Source organism: Tympanuchus pallidicinctus, unplaced genomic scaffold, assembly GCF_026119805.1.
Source record: "Tympanuchus pallidicinctus isolate F22 unplaced genomic scaffold, pur_lepc_1.0 scaffold15, whole genome shotgun sequence".
Classification (NCBI taxonomy): domain Eukaryota; kingdom Metazoa; phylum Chordata; class Aves; order Galliformes; family Phasianidae; genus Tympanuchus; species Tympanuchus pallidicinctus.
This window is the reverse complement of record NW_026294669.1, coordinates 7,751,529-7,772,108: the sequence shown is the minus strand read 5'-3', so window position 1 is coordinate 7,772,108 and position 20,580 is coordinate 7,751,529. Positions and strand designations below refer to the sequence as shown.

Sequence of the window (20,580 nt, the reverse complement as noted above, 5' to 3'; positions counted from 1 at the left end):
AAATGTTGACTCGTGTTCACAAGAGGTGCCACAGCTGTACATACCTGCATAGTGTAATTAACTCCAGCTTTTATTAGATGCTTAATTAGTTCTGCTGAATGCTGGAAGTGGACTTTAGCTGCAAGACAACATTTGGATATTATTAGAAAAAACAAAGTCATATAAAATGTTGATCTGTTAAATAGCTTTGACTGAAAACATTTCCAGTCTCAATTATTGCCAGAACTGAGTAGCCCTCCACCCAGAAATGCAGAGCCCAGCTAGCAAAAGCCACAGAGCACCTAACAGCAGGATTCTGGAGAAGAAGCTGGGAGCCAGGAAAGCTGTGCTGAACTGGCACTGTGGAAGGCTTCCCCTTGATTTACACACACTGAGATAGATTAGAGTGTGTAAAACCATTCTGTTTGAACATCATGACAGTTTATAATTGTGTCAAGGGAAAGCACATGAGATTTTCTACTGCTTGCACAAGGTTATTACAGCCCATACTTCTTCAGGTAATGGACTTTCTGCAACATATCAGCAACTTAATCTTTGTGTGGTGAAAACAGGCAACTTTATTAACTGTGTCCTCCCCCTGCAGAGTGCTGAGTGGGCTGGGCAGTGTCACTGGATGTGGTATTAAGTACAGGCAGCAGCAATCACAACCACAGTGCTGAACATCCCATGCTGCTCAGCCAGCCATCAGAATCCCAATTCTATCATTTGTGCTGCATCGAAGAGCATTCTTTAGCTCCACATCAGTTAGGAAAGTTCAGAAAAATGCACTGTAGATAGATTTAAATCTCTCTTGATTGATGCATCCTATAATTCCATTTAAAGTGCTTTGAGTTACTTTGATTTACTTACTCTCTGTCTTAAGCTACTGATGAAACTATCGGTGCTATTAAAAGAAACCATGCAGACTTGGCTTCAGATGCTTTGGCACTACTTTGTAATTAATTAGCCGAAGTTAACTCCTCATTTGATACCGTTCTTCACCAAACACACTGACAACTCTTTCCTCAGCTGCAGAATCTCTATGAATTTAACAATCCATTAAAAATGTATATTTTTCCATTAATAATCCACAGAATAACCTTCACTAGCAAGATGGTACTCCACAAGATTTAAGCAGATTACAACATATAGCACCTGAAAGGTACAAACATTCAGCAAAGAAAAATGTCATGAATCTAGTTACAAGTGACAACTGAAACAGAATATTAAAGATCCTATATTTAGGATGAATAATGAGGAACAGAGGAATAACTTAACTCCAAATGGTCTCACTGAATGTTTGTCTCCTCTGCCTGTTACAATCTCTGACTCGAAATGCAGTTGCATCTGTGAGTACTTACTGTCTGCAGTCCCATGAACTATTAGCATATTTGCTTCTTTTAAACCATGAAGATTGTGTAATACACTGGATGCCTAGTAAACAAACATACAGAAGTGTAAGCGTATTCTGAAAGCAAAATTACTGTTTTAAGTTACTTGTTTATGGTAACTTACCTGATAGGCATTTTCCTCTTTTGATGGAATACCAAGGTATCTTTCTGAAAAAGCTGATGCTATGTAAGTAAAAAAAATAAAAGTTAAAAAAAAAAAAAAACAAACCACGAAACAACAATAAACTCTCATGAATTCATCAAAATTTGCTCCATTTTAAAATTCCTTAATTCTGACTTACAGCGAGGAGAAGATATTTATGGAGGAGAAGATAATAAGTAGAACACAAGGTGCTCACTTAAAATCCAGAATCTGTTAAAACACCAATGTGGTCTGATTTCCTGCGCACCATAGCCCACATTCCATCACCTGTGCCAGATGCTTCACAGACAGCACCCAGTACCCTGTGACTGAATAACGACATGATATCCTAAGGAATTCTACCACTAACTTTAAAAGCTTCATTTTGCATTAACAATTGTGATTCAGGAGTTGAATACGAGTTCTAAGGAAACAGGGAACGTGATGGAATTTCAGTGGAAATGGAAAACAGAACCCCTTTGACAAAAATCTGTGGTGTTGCCAATAGTGCATCTGTTGTGTGTTTTGGTAACCTGTCCCCACGTGAGCTGTCCTTTCACTTAAAGTGAGGTAAGACTCAGCTGATATTGCTGCATTACCTCCCAGTTATGATGAATAAAAGATATCCCAAAGTTGAAGGGTGGGGAATACTCACCGTATAGCTTCATGTCTGTAATTGGTGCCACCACAGCTCCACATTTAAAAAGCCGCTCGCTAGATTTCAGAATCATTGATGCAATGTAGCCACCATACCCCTAAAAATGGACATACAGTTACTAAGAGATCTGAGAATTATTGGGGGAGGGGAACAACAAAAACAAGTGACCAAAACCAAACAAAGAAGGTAAGGTGCTGGGGAGCCTATCTGGGCTATCCTCTCTCCCACAGGAATTTCAGACCAGAAGGCTAACCCATCACTGTCCATATGCAGGAGTAGATTTAAGTCAAGAAAAATTTTTTTAAGTGGGCAGCAATGCCTTTCATAATTCAAAGAGTTTAAGAGAACAACAACTTTCCTCTGCCTCAGTGCTCTCTACTTTCTCTGTTGTCTAATATTCTGTTTGTATCTTTTCCAGAAGCTTCACAACACAGTTTTAATCCTTGGACAGCTATTGGCACATTATTTATTATTTATAAAATATATTTATCAAGAGCTTGGCTTAATTCTCCTAGGAATTTCTTTCCTTTGTGCTTGTGCACTCACTTCCAGCCAGGCTTTCCAGGACAAAAGATTCACACTGTGAAACCAAATTTTCAGAATTGCTTCAACATGATGGTAAAGAAAATAATTCTCTGTCCTGACGTAAGAATATATGATCCCTCACTCATGGGCTGGATTTCTGCGGTTACCTAGATGCCTTATTTTCAAGAAGCTGGTTGGTTGTGAAGTTCCAACACGGAAAAGAAGCAAACATGGATTCATTCTGACTGTGACAGGAGTTTTACTTCTGTGTAGTTCCAGAACTTCTCAAAGAGCTCCATGACTGCGCGCACGAGCCCAGCATCATGAGAGTAGCATTAAGTGATTCCAAAGTCATCTTACTTTCATGCAAAGCCTAATTTTTTTCATCAGTAAGCTCAATGTAATGCACAGAACAAAAGAAAAAAAAACAACACTTTTTCTATCACACTGTGGTATATGGTTGAAAGGAAATGAATTTTAAAGAAGTATAATTGACTCTAAAATAAGCAGAGTAAAGATAAAATACAAGTAACCCTACAAAGCTGCTAAGTATATCTATATTTATCCATACATATCCTAATTCCGAAACTGACTTATCGATTTTATGAATTTTTGTCATTTCAATATAACTCTGAGAGGTTAACTAGCTCAGAAAGGGTAAATTTCCCTCAATTCAAAGCAGTGCTGAAGCTTAGGAAATCCCCAGCTCTTGCTCTTCGCCTGCACGCATTTACACTTCTTATTTCTTCTTCTTTCTAAAAACAAATGCAGGTATGCAATCATCAGTAATATTTTGAAGAGGAAAAGAATTTTAGTTTAGCCTTTGGCAGATAAGCAGAACTATGTTTACATGTGTGCTCTGTGGTAACTGTGGCTTGTCATGTCACTGTTAGGAAACTGTTGAGTCTTCTTTTGAAAATAGAGGCAGCCAGAAGAATATCTGGATATAAAAGTTGTATTAGAAAGAAACAGTCAATTAACTGCAGCCCAAATGTGCAAGACCCAAGCTTTTAAAACACTAAGCACATATTAAAAATTTCTAATAAAAGCAGAAAGCAACACTCTCTCCTACAGATTCTGGAAAGCAAATACATCAGTAACATAAAGCCAACCTGATTAACCTCAAATACCTATTATGAGATGAAAAAAAACCACACAGAATATAAAGTAAATTATGGCAGTTCATCCCTTACACATACACAGACTTCTTTTAACAAATGGAATTGTCTTAGGAAAAGTGTTAAACATATTTTCTTATGAACTGATAATATTCTCTTGAAGTATCGTGACAAGACATCCAACTGTTTTTTGCACATTACCTTTCCAAATATACTCAGTCTCTTAGGATCAATGAAGGGCTGTTTCAATAATGATCTGCAAGGAAAAAAAATACAGTCCTTTTTACTTTAATGAATCTACTATATAAAGAAAATTACTTGTACTATGAGGAATTGTTATATTTGTGGATAAGGCAGAAGAACAAATTACAGCAATAAATTGATATTACACTGAGAAATGTGATTTTATTTCAAATTTCTTCTCTGTATGGCAAACACATGGCATTGGACCCACCTCACCTAACTTTAGATACCTGGATTTGAGCACTTGTCTAAATTGCCCATTTATATCTGTTCCTTGGTCAAAAGCACGGAGAGAGCACTCTCAATGAGTCTTTCCTCCCACTTGCATCAGGCATTTCCCTCAGCCCAGAAGAATCACCCTCTAGAAATGCCAGGATCATCCACTGACTAGAGTTTAAATGACTTTCTTTGATCAGCTGCCAAATCTGCATGCAGACAGCTAAAGAAAGGTAAAATGGATGCAACTTCCTATGTCTAGATAATGAAGGAAATAATTAATTATCAAAGCAATTAATCATATTGAGGCCCAAATCCACCTACTTTTGAAGAGACAAAAACAAAATGCAGTACTGGTTAAGGGCACCCTCCAATTTTCCCATGTAATGCATCCAAAAAGAGGACAGATGTAATTTAGTCTAAAACAGAGTATTTAAACAGAGCTCAGATGTCACAGCACATGAGATCTTCTGTGGCTTGCTCCCAGCGGCCCTTCTTGCAAAGGTCACTAGGACACTTGCAGGATGAATTGCTCTGCTCAGCACAACCCATTCTTGACTGATACAAATGTGAAGAGCTCCACCGCCCAGGTCTGTCATACCATAGCTATACTCACTTACTGTTTGAAAGATTGATACTTTTCAAAGAAAATAAATAGCTGGTTTTAAGCCTGCCCTTATCATCCCTCGAGAATCCCCAGAAAATGTCCATCCAGACCTATTGGAATTTTGCACCCTGAGTAAAGATGGTTGCCAAGGCTGTGTGTGATTCATCTATAGAGACAGATGACTCTCTTCTGCAGCTGGATGGATTTACATCAGTCAAGGAATGAAAAATTCAATTGAGAAAAAAGTGGACACTTGCCTAAGTTTTGATCTCATGTACACCTTAACTCCAGTTATATTGTACAACAACTTGAGAATGTTGTGGTGAGAATGAGAGCAGCATCCTATCATATAGATCTAAAACGTTATAAAATATTACAACACAAAAGTAGTTAAACTTTACCATTCTTACTGTGAAAATTGAAATTAGGACAAATAGAAATTAGCTCAGAGGCCATCTTCTCTCAGATGAAGAGCTTTACCAATGAGAAGCGCAAACACATAAAGCAAGAATCCCTGATCTTTAACTTCGTTTTCATAATTAAAAGGCTATTATTTCAAAATCTGCAACTGCATTAAAAACAAACACTAATGGTATTTATTATACAAACAAAGCATTCTGGGCAGTTTCAATTAAAAGTGTTTATCAAGGTAGAAGCATGGTAGAAGAGAAGTTTGCACATACGTACTCTACAGCTGCTATTTGGTCCTTCACTTCCACTGATCCTAAGCATCGGTGCACCTCCTGTAGGATCTTGAGGCCTTGAAATCCACTCCCTCTGCCATCAAATCGAGCTATGATGACATTATCAGAGTTGACAAGCACTGAGTCCCAGTCAATGCGAAATTTATCTGTAACCAACTGGCTGCCTGGAGCTTCATCACTGCAAATACCAACACATCAGACACAAACGAAGACTATTGATAATGTGATGTGCTTTGCTGCTCTTCGATATTTTATTTAACCTAGACGGCAGAGTTCATTTGATTATGTAATCCTGTTGAATTACTGTCCCTTCCACTGATACCATTCCATTAGACAGTGCTGCTGTCCCTGCAGTAGCAGCAAGCAAAATGAATTCTTGAACTTTATAACAACTAAGCTGTAGTGATGCCAATAGATGAATATTCTTTATAGAAAGAACCAGAAAATTAAATCAATGAGTGCTGCTTATAGGTTAAATTGAACAAAAAAACCCCATAATCTCTAATGGCTAGTTTAGTTCTGAGAAGGCTCACATACAATTAAGTTGCATTAAACACAGAAAAAGGAAAATTCATTCAGTACCTTGATTAAGATTTTGTAGGATATATAAGGTTGCCATGTTAAAAACAATAATTGCATTATTGTGTCCTCAAATGAATGTTTTGAAATTGTATAGAAGGAAGACTAAAGAACACACTGGAGAAAATTATATTTTCACCACTCAAATTTACAGCAAAGAATGGATGCAAGCAGGAATGATAAGTCTATTTTATGACAGAAAAAAAAGTATTTCAGAGTAGGAATGGTGGAAAGAATGGGAGAATGCTTTTTCTACAGGAATAATAAGCATTTTCCATTGAAGTCAAATACACTATTTCCCCCATATAAAATAAAATGACAGTTTTTAAAGGGAAGCTTGTCGTTATTTTTTCCCCAAGAAAAACACAGAACAAGAGAGCAAGCTACTATGAAGCTCTACAAAATGCAGAATGCTTCTATGCAGACCGCATCTGCCACTTGGATGCAAATTAAAACATAACTTCTGTGCTGGCCATATGGAAATAAGATTGGACAGTGTCTGCGGGAATATCCTACCTAAGGTGAAAGACATACAAAGACAGAAATTATTATTTTGCCAAAGAAGTCTCAGCTAAAGGGAGTCATGCAAACCTGAGGAGAGGAAAGAAAGTCTTGTATAATAACTACTGTATTTACAATATCGTATTTACAATAGGGTGCCCATTCATTATCTTTTGTTGTTGTGGATAGCATAGATCAACTTCACATTAATTGTCTTACTAATTAGCAAGTGTTCGATGAATACATATGTTCACAAATTCAGTAGGATTTACCATGTAGATGTAGCTTCCATAACATGCACTGGAATATGGATTACTCAGCTGCAGAGTTAATAAAAATATTTTACACTTGATTCATCATTATCTTGTGCATCACTTTTACACATGGGTTTATAAAGGTAAAGGCAGGGTCTTTTTTGTTTTCTTAATCACTTCAGTTGTTGTCACACACAACTGCACCAGCTGTGAACAACACAAAGCAATTAACTAGGAAACACTGACTGTCAAATGAGCTTGGCAGAAAACACAAGCTTCAGAAGTGTATTATCATTACCAATTGCGATAAGGGCTAGAGCAGAACAATTCTTTCAATTTATGGTAGTGGTACAGAGTAAGGTTGTCAGAAGCTGTCTACATTTGACAACAGTTTCACAGAGTTTCCACCTCTGTTTCCAAAAGCAACAGCTTAAGATTAGCTGACTTTAAACATCTCTAGCACTCCTTGATTGGGTTGTTGGACATACTGCTTTTGGAAACAGTTTTCCAGTGGCTAATTTATTTCAAGATTGACCACATTAGTAGTCTGTAGCAGGCATTTAAAGCCATTTACACTGAGGTACACGTCAAAATTCCCATTAGTATCAGAAGATTTCTTTACTCCTCAGCTGCTACTGTAAAATGATGCTGATTACCTGAGGTGTGACCCTTTTCCAGAGAGATAAAGCACTTATGCTGTATCTCTGTATGTATCATTTAGGCCCCACTTTTTCCTTAAATGAGGCTTCTAGGAGGCATTTAATCCTTTATGTAAATTTAAGCATCACCCTGAAAGGTCTGTAACAAAGCAGTCTCGTTACTGCAGAGCAGTAATAGATGCACACCCTGATCTGCAAAGTTTGTCCCGGCATTCCAGCTTTCTCTAAGGTCGTTTTTTGTCTTACATTCATCACTACTTACAAACTAATTACAATTAACTTCTACTCAGTGGTACCCTATTTATTGGTCCTGATTCAGTTTATTCTCCTGTTTTGTGATAGCATAAGCACCTACTTTTTCCTACTTTTTTTTCTTTTTTTTTTTTTTTAATCTTAATTTCCAAAGTTCAGAGCTGCCTTGTTCGTGTCTTCAAGAGCAACTCCATTACACTTCTGGATTATGAGTACACTGTGTCATCACTACTGCTGACAACTTGGGCAGATTGCTAAAGCTCATCATTGAGGTACCATTTAAATAGACAAAAACCATCAAGAACATACCAAAGTCAGTGACCTTAGGGGCTAATTTTAATTCCTTTTTGAAAGGCAGTTACACACCTGTCTGGAAAGAGGGGCAGCTCATCTAAGTTAACATACTGCTGAGGAGAAGAATCTGCTCTTTCAGATTCTGTAACCAAAAGCTTTAATTGAAGTTTATGTCCATGACAGGATTTACATCATACAGGGAAGAGTACTGTGCTATCAGGATGTTGCTGCTGTACTCTGAGTTCCACTCCTTCCACTCTAGTATTGTCACTGCAGAAAAATTTCTTCCATGATATGCACCACTTAAAAGCCAAGTGGCAATATCTTAATAACAACTTAAGAAGTTATACATTTCACCAGCAGAAGGCAAAACAATTTCCAAACAGAAGTGGAAAATCACTGTTATCATTACTGCTTAATTTCCTGCACATCTCTTTCCTCCAATTTCTTCCAAACAACGGATTCGATGTTACACATGGAAAAGCTACCCTGAAAACAATAACTAGAAAGACTTCATCTCTGAAGATAAAATCTATCCACAAATAAATATCAATGACAAAAATCTTCTTATAGAAAAACCATGTCTTGTGCTATTAGAAAAGGAGGTGAAATATTGAATCTCCTCTTGTCTTTCTCTAAGAAAGACTAAATATGTATTTTATTCACATCACAAAATGTATACTGCTGGGAGGAAAGGGAAGAGACTAAAAACAGAGGTAGCTGTATGAGGAGAGATCTTATCAGAACTGTTCCCCGAGCCCTTTCCAGAAACTAGACAGAAGAGAAGGGGAGTGAGAAGATCCACTAAGTCCCACAAAACCAGGACACACTGCAAAGGAAACAGCTGGGATAAAGCTCAAGCCTGGCCTTCTTTTAGCCTAAAGCTAAATGAATTTTCTCTCTAGGCCACAAAACAGGTTATGAAGCTCAAAGAATGGAGAAGAAAATCAAAGATTTTGTAGTAACAGAAGCACAATCGAGAAGTAAAATACTGCCAAGCATGGCAAAGACTGAATGAACGCAGGCACTGGATGGATGGATTGCAAAGCAATTAGTGAGTCAATCACATGACTTTGGGACTCCAACAAAATTAAGCTTTTGTTTCACAGGGGAAACTGGGACTGGCCAAATAAAAAAACATCCTTTGCAAATGTACTGCAGTCCAAGTATTGAAATCCACCATGTATTTTTCCTTTTTACCTTGCAGCTAAGCATTTACCCTTCATTTAAAACAACTGACAGTTGAAATGAGTAATATTCTTTATAACAAATGAGAGGTATGCAGAATGATTATCATTATACAGAGCGTTATCAGACCTCAGATCTTAGACTATTTCCAAATACTTGAATTATGCCTCTGCACTTCTGCTAGCCTTTTGATGAGTTATTCTTGAAGCTGTAAAAAAAAGCCTTCACTTCTACTTTACTGTCCTGATATCAGTCCCAAGACTGTACTGACTAAAGGCATAAACAGATTTGATTGCTTGTGCAAAGCTTAAAGCTTTCATTGTTTTGGCAACAGGTCAAGTGATTCCTGATAATTACCAACATATATGAAAACAAGTAAACAAGCATCTTAGAGACAATTCACTGTTACTTTGGGGAAAACTTTGTTTCTTTCCTTGAAAATCAGAACAATCTCTCCATCATTCAGTTTTACAATATCCAGTTGAATACTGGAATATTTTAAATGATGTTCAATAATAAATGTTGACATTTAAGATGCATTATCTAAAGATTTTGAAGGAATGAGGTTAATTATATTCAAGAAAATATAAAGGATGATTATCACATCTCATCTTATTACTCAGATTAAATGCCAAAGACTTTACTTAATCATTTCCTGTGTGTTACTAAGGAGTGATCTTCCAACTTTTTTAATGAGTAATAGGAACCATAATGAGCAAATCATTATGGAATTTAAACTTTGATCTTCATTATATAGAAAAGATATGATAATCACGCTTTCAGGCAATTAGTGTACATGTCTCTAATTAGCTAGAACGTATCTATTATATCAGAAGGAAATTGTGAAATGCATTAGTTGTTTAGGAGAACAAACGGAAGAAAGGAGAACGTTATAATCTATCACTTTACAGCCTATGCATCACAAAACCAGACGGAAGAACAGTTCTAGCTGACAAAACTGGTTTTTACACAGGACCACATAAGCAAAGCAGATCCTAGCAGAATACGTGGTTCAGGGAAGGTAAGAGACTCTGAAGCAATCATCGCACTCTGTTACATCTTATGTGCCATATTTGCCCTCCAATTTAGGAAACAAAGCCCCAGAAACCTCCATAAACATAAACAGGGATTTAATATGGACTGCAGATATGTATTTGGTGAACTTCTTGTTAAAACTCACTTTCTCTTTTCCTCATCTCCCTTAGAGGATTCAGTATTATAAAGACAAGGATTTGACTAAAAGGCTGTATCTCTCCATTACAATATAAATACAACAGCTTGTATTCACAACTAAAGTATTTTTTATCCCATGTGCAGACCGTAAAAAACAAACCAATTACAAAATATATCAATGTATTATGAACTGGCTACATTATTCACTCAGTAGGCACTGATAACAAGAGCGACCCTAGATTTAGACTCTGTCTCAATACTGTTCTTGGTTATTTAAATTGTATATAGGTAAAAACATCTCATAAAGGTATTTCCTCTGATTTTCCTTTTTCCTATCATATTTTTTCCAGGGCCTATTTAAGGTTTCTGATCTTTCCTTTCTTCCTGAGGTTTTATCTGAAACAGCTTCATGTTCTACCACATCTCTGTATGGCAGATTATCTACTTACTAGGATACATGAAAAGAGAAGTGTTACACTGCTAACACCTTAGTGCCTCTGTACCCTAAGAAAAAAGAACAAGCTCAAGCTTTTGCAGCTCACTGTAATGCTGCTGGTGTCAATTCACACGGTCTGTTGGACTTCAGCACCCTTAAAATACCATCATGCTCCAAGATCACACTAACAAATATTGCAAAGATAAAATAATCCATGCATCCTCTTTCTCCACAGGAAAATAAAAAGGTGTTCAAGAGCCACTTAAGGAAGAGAACCTCTACAAATGCACATAAGTACCACTGAAAAACCTAAGATTTGAACAAACTGGGCCTAGAAAAAGGTAGTTTCATGCCTCTCTATCCTATCATCTAAGAATTGAGCTGAACAGAGCAATTCAGCATCACTCAGCAGCTCAAGCTTGTGAAGTTGACCTTGCACATAGCAACAGGGATCTCTACTGTCATTAAGAGGATTTCTGCTCCAGGTGACACAACTCAGCAGAAGTTGTATTACTGCTCTACCAAAGTTATGAAAATACATATGTGATGGTAAAATTCATATCAGTTCATTGTATCTGGGACAGAAACGTCTACCCAAGGGGCAAGCATTCAGGAAGAAGGCTTATTCTTGGAGATATTAAACATAACTGTGAAGCCCTCCATGAGATTCAGAAGTCAACAGAGCTGCACTCTAACATCAGGACAAACTCTCCTGTGGTCATTAGGAATCACAGCTTTACTGCAGAGGAACAGACAAATCCAGGGCCAGAAAGGACCAGAAATAAAACTGTAAACACAGGAAAGCCCTCTACACCCTTGGCATCCAACATGTTGAGCTCAGGTAGCTGAGCCCAGGCAGCCTGTCACCATGCTCACGACTCTGCTTCATTCCTCAGGTATGCAGTCTCTGTGTACCTAAGTTAAAGAGTGTCTGTGCAAGGAATACACATTATTTCTTTTCAAACAAACAGCATACACTGCTGGAGTGTACCTCCCACCTCCCATAGATGTTTTCTATAAATAGCAACAGGCTTTGAATCACACGCAAAATGCTTTCAGCTAGCAATGCTCAAAAATCATTTTGTCTTCTGTCCAGTGCTCCTAAACACAGTTTTGCTGTATGCCTCTTAACTCAGACCCTCTCAGAAGCTCTAACTGTTTCTATCAAGGAAAAAAAAAAAAAAAAGAGAAAAAAAAAGAAGACACTCTGCATGTGATCCTCTGTCGGTAGCGATCAGTATGGGTCCAAGAACGAATTAGTTGAAGCTACATCTCAGAATGGCTGGTGCTTCACCTCATCAAAATAAAATCAACCAGAACTAGTTTTGACAAGGTCACAAAAACTTTAGGCATCTCTTCCAGACAGTGCCTATAACAAAATCTTCCCTAGAACAAATATTTTCATTTGTCAATTGAAATCCATGGAGTAATTTCACACATATACACAAATTCCACTTTCTAACTAGAGAATGAAATGCTTTCTATGAAATATATTTTTTAATTGTCTACTGTGATTCAATACTGATACTTACATCATTAGCAGAAGGGCATACTGGTTCCGATCCGTGAAATCTTTTGGTAGTGACAACTGTAAAGGGAGTTCTTTTGAGAAAAGAGTAAAATATTAAAGACTCGGAGTTACATAGTTGAAAAACAGTAACATTCCAAGAAAAGTTTTGGTCTGCTAAAATAAAATTTTGCGAAATTTACCGTAATCCTCAATGTGAAGCATTTTAATTTCAGTCCTGGAATTCTTTTTCTTAAAAACAGCTTCCTTCAACACAGCATTGTTTTCCAAAATATAAAACTCTGTAGAAAACAGCAAGAACAGTCAAACTAAAAGGTACAGAGAGTCATCATATCATAGAGAAATTGGGATTAAAAAAGAAATTAAAGACAAATGTGAATTGATAACTCTTCTCAGTGATCTCTTTCTTTAACTACTTTTTTATAATGGAACTGCTTTGCAATTTGAGAGCAACTAGCTTCATTCAAAACATATACATCTATTTGCTTTTCTGACTCCAGCAGGCTTTGCCTTGTTGAACACTAATAGTGAAATTGCTGATAAACTACATGAATGCCAGAATCCTTAACAATATCAACAGTAGTTATTAGAAGAGAAAAACCAGTCTGCTGGGCAATATCCTATATTCTGTTTTTACAGATTACATATTACACATCAATATTTCACCATTACAGCTCTACTTGACCACTTCACGTCCTTATCTGTCTTCTGCTTTTCAGCTAAGAACAAGACTTCTGTTTTGTTTAAAGCTGCAAATAGATTTGAAACAATCATTTTGCATATGGAAGATTAATTAGTTACTTTTTTCCCCTCTTTTCTTCTTTTTATTCAAATTAACAATTCTGATTCCAAAGTGTAATTTTTTAAAAATTAAATAATAAACCCTCCACTTCAGTCCTTTTTTGGACTTAAGGAACATGTCTTTTCTGGGCAGTCAACCAAAATGGTGTAATTATACTCTCAGGATGAAATAATTGAAGTAATCCATAATTATTGTTTTATTAATTGAAGACGATAATCTAATCTTGCACTGAAATATTATAGATAAATTATCTGTCTTATTATTTGGTTTCTTGCTGCTACAGCAAACAACTTGCCTCTATTCTAACTTGCTTTATTTTGCTTTATGATGCTCTACATAAATCTCTTACAATGATTCACTATCAATAGTATTTTAGATACAAATAATAAAGAGTCAAAATGTACCTTCAGTGAACTCAGAAGCTCTACAGAAGTCAACGGATTCTACTTTACCAGTATCTACCTCTTAATGAATTGGATAAAACTCCTCCACTTTAGTGTGATAAGGCACTGAGATTAACAAATACTATCAACAGTGACATTAAGAAAAAAAGAAGACAAAGGACAGATGAACACTTGATAGCATGATACTATTGATCAGTATGCTAACTCAAAATGCATGATCAGGTCTCCTGTTGCAGTTTAACAGCAGCTGGCTTAGGTAAAAAAGAATGCAGAAAAGCAGAATACAAAATTCTTGGATTCTGGGAAAAATTCTGGATATGAACTGTTGAATGAAATCAGGACAGGTAATGATTGGTCTAACTTCAAATGCAAAGATCTTCCTCTTCCTTTGATCCACATCTTCATGCTATGTGAAAACCACAGTGGAATTGGAAGTAGGGAGGTAGTGTGGTTACCTGTACTACACTAGAGGAAGATCTCATGAGGCCAATTCTACAGCTCAGGGACAGTTTTATACTACAGTGCACCTCAAACAACCAGAAAATACCTGGCTATAGATTTGCTGTCAACATACATAAAGTAAAGAGTAAAATTTCAGAATTCAGAGGCATTGAATACCTTCCTATAAAGGCCTTATGTTTGGACTTGCTAACAACACTGAAAATGTCACTGAAGTTGCTCTGATCTGAAAAATGTGAAAACGGGTCTAAGTTTGCTGTATGTAGGTCAGATTTTATGATCCATCCTCCAAGGTTTGCACTTTACTTCAAGATAACTGGATTATAACCTTTAGAAAACATCTGGGAAAATACAGGAGGTCTATTGTAACGGCAGTATAATTTACATAGCAAGTGAAAGGGATGAAGAGCAATTTGCCATCTAATTAACACAGGTGTAAACAGAAGATAAAAGATATGCACTTAGCATAAAACATATCCAAAAAGCCTGGAAAAGTTGTAGTCATTTTATTACCCTTTCACCGTATCATTTACAGACGTGGATATCACTAACAGGCAGTTAGTAGAACTTTCTATGAATGGCACATATGTTAGTTTTCTTTTATTCCCCCCTCTTCCACACTCTCCAAATCAAAGACAATAATAAAATTCACCCACTCCATGGGGAATACTCACTTCCAGTGTCACTGGTACTGTGCACGCTAACAACTGGAACACCTGGCCCTGTTTTGAAGACAGAAGAAAAACAGAGGAAGTATAGGGCGCCTACTACTCAGTATTTCAGTAAATAACAGAATGAAAAAATAGTAACCTTGTAAGGCCAGATGCTGTAATCCCCACACACATGCTTCACTTCAAATGCAGCAGTAATTTCACCATTGTCTCTTGGGAAAGACGTGGGGAAGATTACAAGACCAATAGCGCCAAACTGAAACTGCATTCCATCTCATAAGCAAGCAGTCTAGCTCCCTCATCTAAAAGGAATTTTCCTTATACTCAACTCCATGTTTTAACAACAAGTGAAGAGTTCAAAAGCTAGAGAAAGCTAGAAGACGCTCAGTTTGACATTCAGAAGCTGTAACATTAGATTGAAAAGAAAATGAATTAATGATAATATCCACTTCTATCTCTATGGAAAAGCTACAGAGGTGTTGAAAAATTATCACATATTTCATTTAATTCTCTGCTCAAGAAACTCTTGGGCATTTGAGCTCTTTAATAGCACCAATAACATGGTATATCTAATGTAACGTAATCTAATCCTACTTCACAGTAAATGAATTGTCCCACTTGACACCCCTCCCAAAAACAGAATTTGTGCACACAAAACTTAGATTTATCTCAGTAAGATAAGAGCTCAAATTGCTCAAATTCTATCAAACAGTGACACAGGTAGTCACTGTTGGGCTAGGAAGGATGAGGTCCCTGTGGACCCTGGGGCAAATGAACGTATGGACTCAGCTAGGAGCTGAGACTCCCCATATATTCCTTGGGGAAAAAAAGTTTTCACTTTGTGAGCAATTCAGAGACTAAGTCACACATTTTGAGTCATCCTCAGGAAGTTGTTTCTTTCGATTGAGTCACAAGCCTAAGGAAACTTAAGTACCTGTAATAAATGGTATGATGCCACTCACAGCCTCAGAAAGCTTCCACTGAAGATGTTACCAATTTCATTATCTTCATTCAGGAAAAACATTGACAAAAATCTTGCAGGTATACTGCTGGCAATCAAAGCTTTCTTCCTTAGCTCTTCAAGAGGAGAATTTCTTCAATTCCCCCTTCTTAGTTTTTTGAGCTTTTTAAAATTTTTATTTATTTATTTATTTATTTATTTTGAGGGAAAAGCACTGGCACTTTCAAGGCTATCTCTATTTACTGTTCTAAAAAATAAGGGTAACATCAGATTTAGAAAAAAGGACATTAAAGTACATTAACAACCAGTCAGAAAGGAGAAAGACTTGTGCTACAGGCATCGTATCACAGCTCATCTGAACTAAGCACATTCCTGGTTTTGCCATCGGTCTTCTCTAACTGACGCTAAGCACATCTTACTCTCTGCTGAATAAAAAGGAGAAAAAAACAATTAATCTCTAATTCTAATTACTCCCTAACTTATCTGAGTGGAGAGAGTAACATCTGCTAGTGTTTATGAAGTGCTAAAGGAAATGTCCACAAGCACTGTAGAAGAAAAGGTATAAGTGATGCTTGCCAAGACTGAGAGCTGTGGAGCTGATCCTCCTACCAGATTAAAAATGAACACATCACTCAGAGAGGCCTCTGGAGACCTGATGGATACAGCTGGTATAACTGAGACAGGTCTGGCTGAGAGTAATTAAAAAGAAAAAATGACCTTATAAAGATGCTTATTAAGAAAACAGAAGGTGGAAGAAACTTTCATAGATCAAACCAGATCAGAGATCCCCATAGATTTTCAAGTCAATGGGTGACACCTGACTTTGTAGCAATTCAGGCTTTTCGTTGTTGGAAAATGAGTATGGATGCACACAGATATGGCATCATTTTCTTTTGAAAGTAGTTTACTTGGACACTTGCAAGCAACTCTGCGCTAATGTTGCTGTCAACTGTCAGATACTCTCAGAGATCCATGCCATCATAGGCATTTTCCAGACCTGTGACAATACTTTGGGGCCATGCTGCTACCAGACTGTCACCTTCAGTGTAGAGCAGCCTACTCATTGAAGTGAAGGTTTAATCCTGAGAGGGTGATCTGCAATCTTACAAACTCAAACAGAGAACTGGAATCTCCAAATTCACTGAAAATCAAAAGCTTATGAGCAACTTTATGTGCAAGCTCCTATTGGCATCCACAGTTTTATACCAAAGGAAAAAAAAATACAGGCTAAGTATAATCTGCTAACAAAATAACAAGAAGTCATGTTTCTAGGCCATAGCATACTTCCTGATTCAAAGCAAATATCTCTTCCAGTTTACCAGTGATCCTTCTTGCAGGAATCTGAGATTTCCCCCATAGAGACAATGTCAAGCACAAGGAAGAACTCTGCCTAAATAATGAGGAGCTCCATACTGGGCCTTGGGATTATCTCCGCAACTTCTGCTGCATCCGTGTAGAAACCATAAAGGTGGTATATTCATTTTTCTAATCAGTGATGTATAATAGGTACAGTTACACACACACACACACACACACAAATAAAATAAAAATTAAAAAAAACAACTTATTTTAGCCAATTTATATTCACTGTTTGAGTAGATTCAGTTCTCAAGCTGGCAGATTTTATTTTTGTGTAAAACAATCTGCAACCGCAAAAGAAGTAGAAAAAATGCATGTAAATAGAATGAGCCAGTCATGTTTCAGACTTGTGTTCTACTATTTTCAATCTGATGTTGAGCAAAAATATTAGGAGAGCACTGCCTATAAAATATTGCAAGTTTCAAGGTTGATAAGCCAAGATATAAATTTTATTCCTGATTTTTACATGCTTTTGTGAACCTGTTCCTACAATCATTTATTTATCTGTATTATTTCCTGAGTGTTAGTTCTAGTTTTCTGTTTGCGTACACCAACTCTGAACCAATTGATGCCATTTAGTGCTACCAGAATGCACCTAGCAATAAAAAGCTAAAAGTCTTCATTTTCAACTAGGAATAGTTGTGCAAGATCAATCCCCAAACATGATATAATTAAGTAAATTACTCCACTCATTGCTATGAACTACAGTATCATCATTATAAAATCCCATCCTTTGTTGTAAAGGATTTTCAGTGAGGCTGAATTTGAAAGACAGTGTGATTTTGTAAAATTGAAGGGCTAGGACTGAAGCAGCTTTCTGATGTCATGTGCTTATTTAGCTTTTGCACAGAACATCTTTACTCAGTGTCTTTCAAGGAGCCCAGTACAGAATTTTGAATAATCCTTTAATGTGCTACAAGTTAGACTCCAGCCTAATGAATTTCTTATGGGTATACATTAATTCAAAGCAAACACAGTACTATTACAAACTATGCATTTGACTTACCTTCACAGTGCAGTAAAAAATGCCTGTTCCTGGGGCTAAATTTTGCACTGAAGTATGTGCACTGGTCTTTCAAGAAGTTACATGAGAGGCACTGTCGATTCAATGATCCCACTGTTGACACACTGGGGAAAAATATCAGAAACATTTTCCATTGGAATAAAATACAAGAAACACAGAATCAGCTCACCAGAGTGATAGAATTTATTTTGCCAAACTATCACTATCTTATTTTGTGTCTGGTGCAAACTGTTCACAGAGAACAGAGTGCATTGTTCTTTAAACCGGGTAATGTGGATAGAATCCAAAATCTGCCCAAAGCAGAGATTTCAATAGCAATGCCCTGGGGTAAAAACATTTGAAGGACACCATGAAATCAATTATTAACTTCAGACCTAAGCACTGTGGTTTGTGTAAGAAGGATGTTCTTTGGCCACACAATTTAAATTGCATGACTGGAGTCTAACAAACATGATCTGTATTTGGAAGACTTTCACTATTTTTACAAACACATGTATAACATTCTTTCTTTATGCATAGCATTTTCAATGCTCTTATAGAGCTAGTAAAGATAACTGTAAAAATATTTTGTGTACAAATACATTTTTTCTCTTTTTTAACACAAAATTATGTTGGCTTTTTTAATTACAAAAAAAATTGGGATTCTTTTCTTCTTACAGTTCGTAATATATACATAATATAAATAATATAATATACAGCAACAATTAAGCTCACATAATGTCATCTTAACATTCATGGCTTGGGATGAAGATGCTATTAACACAGACCATGTGTACTCCTTACCTATGCAGCTGTCTTCCTCTTGGGGACTCTTCAGTGCTTAAGAAATAACTGCATCCAAAAGAAGAACAAAGTTAAACTCAGTTTGGTAAACTGTCTGACTGGGGCAGGACATCGTAAAGCACATTTTTTTAAATTAACAATTCCCAAGACTTATTTAAAACCTGTTATGAAGAATACTTATTACAAATGCTATATGATTTCACAGTTAAATAGTGATAAGCATAACATTTAATGGTTTTGCTCAATTTCTGTAACGTCCAGGAGCTCCAGTTGCCACTAGGATCCCTTTCTGCATATTATAAATACAGAACAAGTTCTTCCTTCACTTCAGGAATTTCCAATATAAATCCAAAGAGAAAAAAAAGGTCATACTGAAATTATATCGTAGAATACAACAGATGTTGTGATACCTGAAAACGTTTTTGAGCTGTTGACCAACTCTTTCTTCTGTCTAGAGACCTTAGGGAATTTTTACAGCAAGGTTACATGGGTGAAAAAAAAAAGGATTAGTAGAGCTGCTGACATAGTAACAAGACAAGTTCTTGGTGTGTTCCAGATGACATCTCTCAAAGTTTCTGTTTGCAATGTTGGAAGGTATGGAAGTCCTCTCAAGTGGCTGAGACAGCACATATGCAGTCTGCCACTTCTCTGCAAGTTGGCTGCATCCTGATCTCATTTATTCTGCTGAGCCCTGGAAAAGATTCGTGACATTCTCTACACCTACAGCTCTTAAATCCATGAAAGTATTGGCCAAAAAAAAGTATTTCTCAGACTCCAGAGATGTTGCAGGTGCAAAAATGTCCTTGCTGAAGTATGATTTACTTCAAAGAAAATCAGGATTTGACACATGATTGTCATTTATGTATTGATTTATTTTGCCATGTGCAGATACATCAGAAAGCTAACTAAGATCCACTGAAGTCAACTGGAACCTTGAAATGTTTTGCATCAGTTCTTCTCTGCTAGCAGAAATCACCAGTTATGTGGTGCTTATTCCCATTGTAATGCCAAGAGGGGCTTCAGGAAGATCTGTTTCCTGGGTCAAAATCTAGGGGCTGGATGATTTGATTGGAATTTTGGAGTTTAAAATCACAGAATCACAGAATCACCAGGGTTGGAAGGGATCTCAAGGATCATGTAGTTCCAACCCCCTTGCCTAGCAGGGCCACCAAACACACACATTCAGATCAGGTTGCCTAGGACCCCGTCCAACCTGGCCTTGAACACGTCCAAGGATGGGGCATCCACAACCTCCCTGGGCAGCCCGTTCCAGGGCCTAACCACTCTCCTTGTAAAGAAAATCAGATCATTGAAGTTCAGACTTCAGATAGTAGCCAAGTGAGCTGAAAAACTGAAGTATCTTGGGTTTTGTCAAGTACTGAACATTTACTGTGATTTGCTCTTCTGGAATCCAAGAAAAGGCCAAAAAAATGTTATCACTGCTGCGTTGTGTGGTGTTTTCTTAAACCACAATGAGTCAACTCATGTCATTATACACTCCTTTTCTCTGTGCATAAAAACAGAACAATACACTGGCAGATAAATTGTCTGACAGTGGCATTTTATGCACTCAGTGGCGTAGAAGTTATGATTAAGTTATGAAAGAAATATTGATGCTTAATTTCAGATACATTATTTCCAGTTAAGTGGATTCCACTTTAATAGCTCAG

General features: G+C 36.9%; 1 protein-coding gene across 3 annotated transcripts in view; it reads right to left on the bottom strand.

Moving 5' to 3' along the window:
* The window catches only part of DPP10 (dipeptidyl peptidase like 10), a 396,750-nt gene that overhangs the window by 45,479 nt on the left and 330,691 nt on the right, over window positions 1-20,580 (bottom strand). For all 3 annotated transcript variants that reach the window (XM_052675376.1, XM_052675375.1, XM_052675377.1), the window contains exons 15-25: window positions 18,911-18,958; window positions 18,110-18,231; window positions 14,787-14,834; window positions 12,630-12,728; window positions 12,452-12,521; window positions 5,567-5,761; window positions 4,015-4,069; window positions 2,168-2,267; window positions 1,495-1,553; window positions 1,341-1,413; window positions 45-118 (exon numbers count right to left, since the gene is read on the bottom strand). In XM_052675376.1, the coding sequence (XP_052531336.1) occupies window positions 45-118; window positions 1,341-1,413; window positions 1,495-1,553; window positions 2,168-2,267; window positions 4,015-4,069; window positions 5,567-5,761; window positions 12,452-12,521; window positions 12,630-12,728; window positions 14,787-14,834; window positions 18,110-18,231; window positions 18,911-18,958 (943 nt within the window). The remainder of the gene's footprint in view (window positions 1-44; window positions 119-1,340; window positions 1,414-1,494; window positions 1,554-2,167; window positions 2,268-4,014; window positions 4,070-5,566; window positions 5,762-12,451; window positions 12,522-12,629; window positions 12,729-14,786; window positions 14,835-18,109; window positions 18,232-18,910; window positions 18,959-20,580) is intronic.